Source organism: Pistacia vera, unplaced genomic scaffold (genome assembly GCF_008641045.1).
Source record: "Pistacia vera cultivar Batoury unplaced genomic scaffold, PisVer_v2 Contig760, whole genome shotgun sequence".
Taxonomy (NCBI): domain Eukaryota; kingdom Viridiplantae; phylum Streptophyta; class Magnoliopsida; order Sapindales; family Anacardiaceae; genus Pistacia; species Pistacia vera.
Genome location: NW_022196624.1, coordinates 255459 through 267832, shown reverse-complemented (window position 1 = coordinate 267832; position 12374 = coordinate 255459). Strand labels below are relative to the sequence as shown.

Here is a 12374-nt window from a genome sequence, read left to right as displayed (position 1 = left end):
GTTTATTCTTATTTATAACTATCCCAAATTTGGACTAAAATTTTTTATGACTATGTAGAGTATATTCCTATATAGAGTATCACTATAGAAATGTTTTACTGTACAAACTAATATTGACACCACTCCTTCAATACATATATGTGCATTATAATAGTTCAACAACTTTTCTCCTTTTAACCCCAAGAAGTTGGCTTGGCAATCAAGGAGGTTTGCTCTCTTTCTTGAGTTCTTGGGTTCAAACATTGAGACCCTTTACCACAATAACATTGTGGTTTGTTTTATTTTTTGGGCTTGTAAGGTGTTCAATGGACTTCGGGGATTAGTTAAGATACACGTAAGCTGGCCCAGACACCTTAGTTACCAAAAAAAAAAAACTTCTCTCTTTACATGCCCATATGAATAAAATGAATAATAATCTAATATAAAACATACAAACTAATACCAACACCATTCTTCAAATACATATTTACATTATAATAGTCCTAAAGTCCATCAACTAGGCAAAATATGAGACAAATTAAACTTTTAATCCGCCATCACCTACAAACATGACTGTGATACCACAATAAATGTGTGTGAGTAAAACTCACTTCCAAAAAGCTAATTCAATGGAAGAGAGTGTCCACTGTTCAATCACATATATACATCATAACAGCTTAACAACTCAATGATGCAAAATAAATTCAACTTCAAAATGAGTTTGTATTATATTTAGACACCCTTATAATTTGAGCTAGATCTCATGTGCAGTTGCCCTGTATTGTATGTTTGTAGGAAGGAGAAGATACCAATTATACAAGTTTCCATGTGCCTTAACCTATTTTAGAGGGTAGTTATGATCATGCCTTAATAGTTTAAAAAATTTCACAGCTCAAAGGGCCCACCAGGACATATTTTTGGCCCACCATAATAACTAACAAAAATAGAATGCTTGGGCCCCTTTACAGCTAAGAGAAAAGCCCATTAAACTCTAGTAATTGAGGAAGATAATTAAGGTATGGTTGTTAGGCACTTGATTCATTAATTCATGAAATGGGTTTGTTTAATTATCAAACCCCTTTGGAGGCATGTGCCCTTAGATGCTTTTAGATTTTGATAACCTGGCAATTTGATTGCATGACTTGGCTTTACCCAATTCTTCAAGAAACCCTAATTCAATTTCCTAACCCCCCCATTGATTCATATGTTAAACCCTTTTGACATTGTATTGACCAAAGCCAACTTTCTTCAATTTCATTGGTGAAAGATGATTACACTAATCTTCCATTCAATTACTTAAAACATAATCATTAACACTTTAAGGATACATCATTAGTGGGATTAATTATATAGTTTACAACTCGGTAGCTTTTCACTTCAACAATCACTTTCCTTGTTTCCCAAGCTTGTATTTACAAGAAACTTAATTGGGAAGAAACCCAAATTTTTTCATCTTCACTCAATCCTGAAAACATTATTGATTGGATAAACTTTCAAAAGGGGTGGGTTTGATCCCACTCACTCATTGATGTGTACAAATAATGATTTGGGTGGGGGAGGGAGATGGGCATGAATTTGTGTTAAAAAGAAAGGCATACTGTGGCAATCAAGGAAGGTGAAATTTAATGGAAAGAGTGGATATTATTTGGTTTCTTCGAATATGGTTTATGATGATTGAGATATGTTTGTTGGTTTTGCCTAATGGAGTTGAAGCATACCACATGTTTATTATTTTTGCATGTGGGCGTACATCTTCCTCAATCCCCATCACCTTTTTAANCCTTGTTTCCCAAGCTTGTATTTACAAGAAACTTAATTGGGAAGAAACCCAAATTTTTTCATCTTCACTCAATCCTGAAAACATTATTGATTGGATAAACTTTCAAAAGGGTTGGGTTTGATCCCACTCACTCATTGATGTGTACAAATAATGATTTGGGTGGGGGAGGGAGATGGGCATGAATTTGTGTTAAAAAGAAAGGCATACTGTGGCAATCAAGGAAGGTGAAATTTAATGGAAAGAGTGGATATTATTTGGTTTCTTCGAATATGGTTTATGATGATTGAGATATGTTTGTTGGTTTTGCCTAATGGAGTTGAAGCATACCACATGTTTATTATTTTTGCATGTGGGCGTACATCTTCCTCAATCCCCATCACCTTTTTAACCACTTCAACCTATACGGAGATCATCCACTCTTGCCTTTTCCTCCCTTCCTTTTTTTATTCTAGTGACCAAGGGTGTTCGGTTTAGCTTGTGCACACATCAACTAATCCCCTAAAATCCTAAAGTTGATAGTTGGGTAGATCTCTGGTGTGACCACCCTATTAATAATCCAAGTGGATCAAACTCAAAACTTCTTGAGTAATATACCCAAGAGTCTTGGTTGACTGTTGAGCCACTCAGAAGTGATTTCTATGACATAACCTTACCATATTGAAAGTTGTAAAATTTTATCTTTTAATATCTGCTGGTATCAAGTAATGAGAGTTTAGATTTTAACCAAAAAAAAAAAAAAAAAAAACATTCAAACTTTTAAAAGTTAAATTAAATGTAGATTATGTTAAACATAGAGGAAAATGAAGTCGGCATGTCATATTCTTGAGCATATAAATAAGACAAGATTGCATAGTCAATATCCACTTCTTTTTATAAGCATTTATTACCTTTAAGAAATGATGCAACACCACACAAATCTCATGAAGATGCTCACTATATTATGTCACTTTTTGGCTTGTATTTTCTTGTTTCTATCTAATACAAACAAAATCATGCCTACAAAAATTGAAATGTTTATCCTTATTAAATCTTCGTAATCATATCATCTTCAACCTTTGTCAGATTATACACATATTTTAAAATTGTAAATTCAAGAGGTTGGTCTGATGGTAAAAGAGGTTTGCTCATTTCATCGAGTTTCTGAGTTTGAACCTTAGTACCACCTACCACTTCGTGACTTACCTGGTCCTTGGACTTATAGGGTATTCAATAAACCCTAATAATTAGTTCAGGTTTGCACAAGTTAACCTATATACCCTGGTTACCAAAAATCAATAATGTTTTCATCATATTGAAAGATAAAACATTCTGATTTGAACATGGTGAAATGGAGGCAAGAGTTTGACAAAACATAAGAGTGGTGGTGGGCAACCATGTGGCTACGGAATCTGACAAAGAATTCCCAGTTTCTGCATTACGCTTCTATTATTATTATTATAAATTTTTGGTACCCCTGATAATACAACCTACACGTTGCAAGGACAGCAGCCATTGAGTAAATACCTAACATAAGTATTAAACTTGTTATTGAGCTTCTGAAATTACCAAAATACCCTCTTTTGAGTTTTGGAATCAATCATTCTTGAATAATTAAATAATTGATTGAAAAAGATGGGAAAATAGGGGGTTAGGAGTTCTTGATTTTGGACATAATGGTCTCCACGTATGGTTGGTTTTGTTTTTATCATCAATTTTATTGTATTATTCACCAACTACTTTCTCAAACTAAAGTTTGAGAATTAACAATTTGCACCCTTTTTAGTTTCATTTTATTGTGACCTGGTCTCATTATTGGATTAGAACTTCCCTTTTTACCCATTTTCACCATTAATTCTATGCTAATTTAGGGACTGCTCTATAATGAAAATAATTTCTGAAACAGAAAATATTAGGTGAATAAAATAATTAATATATCTTTAATGTATGCTTTTAATGCACATTTTAAAATAATCCTAAGTTGTTTAATCTTTAATTCCCTTTATTTGTTTGTTTGTCTTTTTGTTAATGGCCTTTGTTCACTTATATTATTCTTGTAGCATGTAAAGAATCACTTAACATGATCCCAATGGAGGGCCAGCTTCAACTCAAAATGCAGACCCTTTCAAAATATTGTGAAAGAGTGGTCTCATTTTTTTACCTACTCACCTTAAAATTTTATGTGGTATGAAATTCTCTACCTAATACAAATTTGTAGTCTTATTCTTTTTGGTCTTTGAGTTATGCTCTCAAGCTCATTCTGCTCACCAGTCAATTCTCCCAAAGTAAAGATTCTTAGTTCGATTGGAGGATAGGGAATGGTCATGTTTCCAGGCAGTACTTTTATAAGAAATATTTGGGAATAATTCCATTATTTTATTCCTGGAAGTCCAGGCTGATATACTTCTGAGAAAATCCATGGCAGAAATGGTCAAACTTATGGAACAATGTACAAGGCATGCATGTTTCCCAGTTATACAAACTTTATAATGTAACTTCCACTTGCGCAAGTTGTTCAACTACTCATGTTGAAATCCTTTTCATTTCCATATCATTTTTATTATTATCATTCTGTAATCAATCTTAGTCATCATAAAGGGATGAACAGTTTATCCATGTTGTAGAATTCTCTGGTAATTCCATTGTATCATGTAAAAGAAAGAGTTGAGTATAGAAGAGAGTTGAGATGATAATTATTTGGCAAAAAGTTGGTACATGTACTTTTGGAGTAGTTGAAGATTAAGGTTAATAAATGAAAGAAAGAAAAGAAAAGAAAATCTAGAGAAGGGTAATGTGGAAATGGGCAGCTGACAATTGTCTCTGAAGACTTTCCAGTTGATAATTAATCTTTCTCTCTCTCTCTCTTTTATGCTGACAAAAGCACATGACCATGCAGACAATTTAGACCCACTCACATACTCATCCCACATGCTTCTGTGATTGGAAAACATCAGCGTCTCAGACCCACAAAAACACTCTCTTTCTTCCAGCGTACATGAAAATAAAAAATGAAATAACAATTTTGTTTTGGTTTTGCCAACTCTTTTACAGTTTTGCCTTTCAAAAAATTGTTTTTTTCTTCTTTGGAACACATATTTACGATATTATGACAGACCGACCTTCCTTTCTCTTCTAGGCTTCTAGCTGTCTTTCAAACACACAGGCATTTATCATTTATCTATCTCTTTCTTGGATCTGCAGAAAAACACTGATTCCTTTTTACAGTTTTCTGCATTGGTTTTAGTTTCTTATAGGTAATCAATCTGTGAGGTAATGTAATGTTGTTGCTGATAACTGTGGCCTTTGTTTGTGTATTGTAAATGGGTTGTTTTGAGTTGGGGCCACTCTCTTTTTATTTTGGCTCTATTTGATTCCTACATTACACAAGGCATTCTCTGGTTTGTCTGTGAAACTCATTATGGTATATTTTTTTTTTCTCCTTGTAAGTTTGAGATATTGATAATTCAAGGAAAACCCTTTTAAGGGTAGCTATTGTTATTGGAGGAAAAATTCCGGGAAAGTGATTTTGATTGCGACGGGACAATTTTGATCTGTTGGCTATTGATAGGGCTAAAACTTTGTTTGTTGTTTTAGCTGTAATTAGCTGGATTTAAGATAAAGGAGATTTTCAGGGCCTGGTGGGTATGCAAAAGGAAATGAGTTAATTGATTATTTTCTGTTCATGGAAATCCATGTTTGGAGTTACATGAATGCGGAAAGTGCCTTCAGTCTTGCATTTCATAAGGTTGCAGGAGGCTTATTTTGTGCATTGAATTTTGCTCACTATTGAAGGAGAATAATTAACATAAAAAAAGAGGTTGAGGAATTTTTGTTCCTCAATTGGACTTTGGTTTTTGAGTGAAGTAAGTACTGTTGAGGTATCTAAAATTCCATTATCTCAGTTGGGTCAACAAGGAATTGCTTAGATATTTCGTCTCTCTGTTCTACAGAGAACTGGTTAAAACACTGTTGAAGAGAAACCTTAAATTCAGATTTATGGAGATAGAAGCTGAAATGTTGTAATTTTATCTATTGGAGAAAGGATAGTAAACAAGCAGGAGTTTTTTTAGTTGAGGGAAGGTGCTGGAGATGGCTGCAAAGCTTCTACATTCTTTAGCAGATGACAATCCAGATCTGCAGAGGCAAATAGGATGCATGACTGGGATTTTCCAAATCTTTGATCGCCACCAGGTCCTAAACAGCCGGCGCCTGACCCACAAGAGGCTTCCTCCAGGTAATCTAATTACTATGTCTAGCTTTAATCAGTTAGAATCAATTTATTTTATCAATGCTTGGCAGTGAGCAATCGAAATATGTTCTTATTAGACTTGTTTTGAAGCTCAATATAAAAGTTTTGTTTCATTTGTTTAATTCAATACCAAATTGGCCTTAAGACGGATGTCTCCTCAGAAAATTCCATCTTCATTTTTTGCTTTCTCAATATTTGTTTCACAAATGTCATCTACTTCTAATGTATTCTTTCTATTCTTTTTATAATTTGGGTGTGTCTGGAGTTCGTATTTGGAAACCTTCATGTATGCGGATCAACTTGAATGATGATTTTCTTAGTGTGCTAAAACATTGAAAATTCATTAGCATCACCGAAGAATGCAATATCTAATTCCCCTGCAATTTTTCAGGTACTTCCCACTTCCAGAATGCCACCTCGGAAGGGGACTTTAACAGTATATATCAGCAACAGACAGCAACTGTGAGGCATCTTTATTTCATACTTTTTATCTTCTTCTTTCTCTGCTTCTCCACAAACTCTTGCATCTTTTTAATATGATTACAGACTTAGCATTATACAGTTACCATGATCAATTGCATTTTTCTGGTGTAAACTGTTGAAAATCGAATGAGTAAAAATAACATAAAATTAAAGAACAGCACCTAGCACACAAAGGTACACGATATTTTACGTGGTTCGGCATAACTCGTTTACATCCACGGATAAGAGGGTTTTCACTATAATAATTTGAATACGATGCAAATGTTTCATCACACCATCAACCTTCATTCTGAGCAATCATTGAATCCTTTAATTCTTCAGCCAAACATCTTGTTCCTATGGTGTTTAATGCCCTAAAGTACTCTTACATCAAAACCCCTTGTATCCTCACATTCTTTCTTTCTTTACTTTCTTCTCTTATAACCTTGAATTGGTTCTAACTCCTCTGTTTATAGGTAAAATAGGACATTCTTATTCTACTATGATTCATATTCCTATTCTTAATAGAACTCCTCTTTCCTAATACATCTCACTATAGAAAAGAAAAATAATTATTTTCAATTACAAATTCCTAAACTAGAAATTTGCCTAAACCTTTCTCAGTGTTTTTCTTTTATTTATTTATTCATCTGTTTCTAGATTCTATCCATCCCTTGGCTTTTGCTGCATATAGATTTGGAAAAGAAATTTTTCCAATCAATTTCATTACTTTTTTTTTTTTTTTTTTGGCCCTGGTTATCACTGAGCTTTTTATTTTCTCAGTGAGAACATAGCTTCAATATTGAGATGCAAGTAATGTGCAAGTGTAAGCTAATATACATTTAATTGCAGGAAACAAATCTAAACCGAAATGTGAGTGAGAAGCAAAGACTTTCCACAGAATCTTCAAGAGCCTCTTTCTCATCGTCTTGTTCATCTTCCTTGTCCTCTCTGGACTGTGGCAAGACGGCTCAACAAGAAGCCTCTTCGTTTGACAGAATGATTTTTCCTGAAACTCCATCCAGGGACCCAGTCATGCACCAAGGAAGTACATCTCCACATTTGGGGCGGCATTCACTGGATCTTCGGGATGTAGTCAAGGACTCAATGTATAGAGAGGCCAGAGGACTATCAGTTAAAACTGCAGCCAGTGATGAATCCGCTGGTCGTTCTTTGAAGCACAAGGACTCTCCAAGGCCATTTCAACTATCCAAATCAGGAGATGGATCTTATGATGTTGGGGTCAGTGGGAAGCAAAGTATGCCTGCTGACATCAAGGAGTCTCTTAGAGTACTTGCAAAATTTCGAGAAGTGCCTTGGTATTATAATGAAGGTAGAGACCTTTCAAGATCACAGTATGAAGTGAAAGAAGGATCTTGGCTTACAATTTCAAAGGATGCTCCTAGGTTATCCTATGATGGGAAAGAGATGAATCGCTTATCTTTGGACTCCCGAGAAACCTTCAAATCCACACCAAAGCTAAAAGAGATGCCCAGACTTTCACTGGATGGTAGAGATGGCCCAATACGGCGTTCCAACTCTGATTCAAAACCAAATTACCCTTTTAAAAATTTTCAGGATGGTGTAATCTCAAACAACAAAGACATTAATCTTCCACAAGCTCTGGCAACTCAGAAACGGCCCCCAAGCGTTGTAGCAAAATTAATGGGCTTGGAAGCTCTGCCAGATTCTACTGCACCTAGTGATAGCCGGTTTGGTTTGATTAAAACCCCTCCAGTTGAAGAGAGAGATCATTTCTCAAGATCATTGAAATCAAATGGTCAAAACAAGCCAATCCGAGTTTCCAACTCCCCAAGAAGCTCAATGAAAGAGCCACCATCACCAAGATGGAGAAATCCTGATTTGATCATGAAACCAGTTTCTAGTTCGAAGTTTCCAATTGAACCAGCACCGTGGAGGCAACCAGATGGAAGTCGGGATTCTCAGAAAACAGCTTTTAGGCCTGTGAAAGTTCCGGCAAGGACAGCAAATTCCTTTCCTTCAGTTTATTCTGAGATTGAGGAAAGATTGAAAGATCTTGAATTTAAACAATCTGGAAAGGATCTCAGAGCTCTCAAGCAGATACTGGAAGCTATGCAAGCAAAGGGGCTTATAGAGACCAGTAAAGAAGAACAAGCTTCAAACTTTGAAACTCAAAGAGACTATGAACTGAAATCTTCTAGTCCTAATCTTAAATCAAGAAACCAACAGAATCTGCAAAGCAAGCATGTCATTGCTTCCACAACCAGGGGTTCGCATTCCTCAAGGACATTTGACTCACCAATCGTGATCATGAAACCGGCTAAACTAGTTCAGAAATCTAATATTCCTTCTTCATCAGCAATTCCAGTATACAGACTTTCTAGTCCCCAAAAGCTTCAGAGCAAGGGATCTGAAGACAGCAAAAAGGCTTCAGTAAAAAGCCGAGCAGCTAAAGATCAGTCTCCTAGAAGCAGTCGCATTGAATCTACTGTCAGCTCCTCTGATAAGAAAATCAGTGGTAAGAATACAAGATCCACAATGCAATCTTCACCAAAGCCTCAACAGTTGCCAAGAGAAAGCATTACAAATTCAACAAGGAGCTCAGGTTCTGTGAGCCCTAGATTGCAGCAGAAGAAGAATGAATTGGACAAGCGGTCTCGCCCGCCAACCCCTCCAGCTGATGTGAGTAAACCTAGAAGGCAATCAAACAGGCAGTTGATAGAATCAGGTTCTCCTGGTGGTAGACTTAAACAAAAATTTCACCACTTACAGCAAGCTGATGACCAAATGAGCCAGATAAGTAATGAATCCAGAACTTCAAGTCACTATGGAGATGATTCATCTGTGCAATCAGACAGCAATCTTGTCTTGGACTCAAGGATAGATATGGAAGTTACCAGTAGTGAACGATGCATTGAAATCAATGGCAGTCAGAGTCCATCCATGAGGGCTGCCAAGCACACAATTTCAGGCTCAGAGCAGAAAGTAGGTGCTTTTGTTTTAACTTTTCTTTGAATTATTCTGATCACTCATTCATAGTTTCTTGGGATTTTATTTTGTTTCTCATGGTTTCAGAAATCAACTCCAAGATTAAGTGAGGATGGATCTTTAGCAGAACTTGCTACAGCTACAGCAGAGCATCCTAGTCCTGTCTCTGTCATGGATGCCTCAGCATTAAGAGGTGATGATCCATCTCCCATTAAGCAGATGTCTAATGCCCTCAAAGGTAAAGTTTCTTTTAATCGATCAAATTTCACTTAGATATGGTTCATCTCTAAACTGATTAATGCTTATAGACAGATTGAAAGCTTTTTTATTTTCTTTTAATAAATCAACCCACTCAAATAAACAAAAAGAGATTATATGTTTGAATAGAACATTTCATCTTGATAAAGCTGATAGTTCTTCACTACACATAAGGTGGTTAAGAGTTTGAAATTAGTTTAATTGTATAACTCACTGATGAGTTTTGAGTGGAGCAGAATTCTTTCGAGTTCCACTGCAATTTTGAGATGATTAATGAACCTGTTCTTGCTTATCCAGAACTTTTAATGTTTAGCTGCCGAATTTTTTAGTTTTGGAAACAACCCTCTGTTGTATTTACGCATCATGTCCTTAACTACATTAAGAATATTCCTTAGCTGAGATCCTTAGCTTACCCCACAAACATACCAATCGGCTCCTTTCCATTGTTCTAATTTCTATAATATATGAAGGCATCTATGTTCTACCAATTGTAACTTTAATATTTATCATGTTACAGGTGATATTGCTCAAATTTCCAGTGATTGTCTCAATGAAGATCAGTGGACTACAGCAGATAATCTCGTATCTGATGGCACGGGTTCTGGTGTTACAACGGAAATCAGTCGCAAGAAATTACAAAACATCGAGCATTTAGTTCAGAAGCTTAGACGACTTAACTCCAGTCATGATGAAGCTGGCATTGACTACATTGCATCACTTTGCGAGAACACCAATCCTGACCACAGATACATCTCTGAGATACTGTTAGCTTCTGGCCTCCTACTAAGAGACCTCGGCTCCAGCTTGACAACATTTCAGCTCCATCCGTCAGGCCACCCAATCAACCCCGAGTTATTCTTTGTTTTGGAACAAACTAATGCAAGCACATTCTGTTCAAAAGGAGAATGCAGCCCTGTCAAAGTTTCCCATTCAACGACAGACCCAGAGAAAGTTCACCGGAAACTCATATTTGACTCTGTCAATGAGATCCTTGTCGGAAAGTTAGCTTCAGTAGGGACCTCTCCAGAGCCATGGTTAAAGACCAAAAAGCTAGCAAGCAATACATTGAGTGCACAAAAGCTTCTAAAAGAATTATGCTCAGAGATTGAACAGCTTCAAGCCAAGAAACTGGAGTGCAGCCTAGAGGATGAGGAGGATGATTTGAAAAGTATATTGTGGGAGGATGTGAAGCATCGATCAGGCAGTTGGACAAATTTTGACTGCGAGATTTCTGGGGTAGTACTAGATGTTGAGCGGTTGCTCTTTAAAGATTTAGTAGACGAGATTTTGATGGGTGAAGCAGCTAGTTTGCGAGGCAAGCCAGGTAGGCGAAGAAAGCTGTTTGTGAAGTAAATGCAGGCATGCAAAATAGATTTCTTTAGTTTCATTTTGCTCAATCTTTGGTTTTCCCTACTGTGATTTTTTGCAAGAAAGCATAATAATTCATGAGTAAGAATTAAAAAAGTTCTGGGCATGATTGTAAAGAAATTAACTTCTCAGATTATGACACCATTAATACATATTCATAAGAAACAGTATATGAATCCTTTTCTATCTGCAACTTCTGCTATGCTTTTAAATTCTTTGAAAGTTGTTTATTTTTCACCATCTTTCATCATCACTACATGCATTGACATGAAAGAGGCAAAAACTACTTGAAATTAACAAAATAAACCATGCTACTTGAAAAACAACACATCATATGCAAGTCATGACCAAAACTTCCTCAAAACATTCGACAAAAATAAGTCAAAGATTGTAAGTTCTGAAATCTTCAGCAATTTTTATACGTCTTCTGTCTCCCATTTCCAAGCTATTAACAAAACCAATATGCCACTGGGTTCCAATATTTGGTAAACTGGAATTATATTTTTAATATTTTAGAGGACATCAAATTTCTTGTAAAATGTACTAAACTAAGGTGTGTACTTTGCCAAGAAATTTATGTTATCTCCCAAAACTATTTGGGACAATGTGTATAAAGGTTTTAAGAATTAAAAATTAAATATCAACTCGTAAGTACAAGTATAAAAGCTGCCTCCGTAGCATAGTGGTAGTGCGTTCGCTTCGTAAGCGAAAGGTCGCGAGTTCGATCCTCGCCGGGGGCTTTTTTTCATCATGCTATCGATAACCACTCTACGCAAAACGACAAGATATATACTGTATATATTTTTTTAAATTAAGTGAATGATATTTTATGAAAATCTCACCTGAGGAGAAGACTGCATTTCTATTTTCATAATTAACTAAAAATCCAAATTTATTTAAGGGATTTGGTTTTTTTTATCTATTTCATTAACTATTTTGATTAAAAAAAATAAAAAATAATTAATACTTGGACATGTTAATCTCTCCCTGGGTAAATTTTATGGATATATTCAGTTTTTGTTTAAATAAAAGATTTAACTTTTCATATTAAAAATTACCATTTACCATTAATTTTTCAGCCTTTACATCTATTATAATGTTAGTTTTGCCCTCATGTGTTTTTCAATTAATTTTTAAAAATTATAAAAAAAAAAAAATCTTTTTATATTTTTGACTATATAATATTTAAAACATTTCAATTCATAATTATAACCAAATATCAAAACTAAAATTATATAAACTATGTTAATCAAATTATTTAGTTATCTAACTTTTCATTTAAACTATATATTATATTATTTGGGACACTGATTCATAGTTATCCGTCCATTG

General features: G+C 35.2%; 1 protein-coding gene and 1 non-coding gene across 2 annotated transcripts; both read left to right on the top strand.

Moving 5' to 3' along the window:
* The first annotated feature begins 5802 nt into the window (after positions 1–5802).
* On the top strand, positions 5803–11218 carry LOC116116088 (protein LONGIFOLIA 1-like). Its single transcript, XM_031402196.1, has 5 exons — positions 5803–5969; positions 6376–6446; positions 7299–9413; positions 9504–9654; positions 10192–11218. The coding sequence occupies exons 1-5, from the start codon at positions 5825–5827 to the stop codon at positions 11025–11027; spliced, it is 3318 nt and encodes a 1105-aa protein (XP_031258056.1). The 5' UTR covers positions 5803–5824; the 3' UTR covers positions 11028–11218.
* A 492-nt stretch (positions 11219–11710) lies between these two features.
* Positions 11711–11782, top strand: TRNAT-CGU. The gene has a single exon. It is a non-coding gene; the product is annotated as a tRNA-Thr (tRNA).
* Positions 11783–12374: the final 592 nt, after the last annotated feature.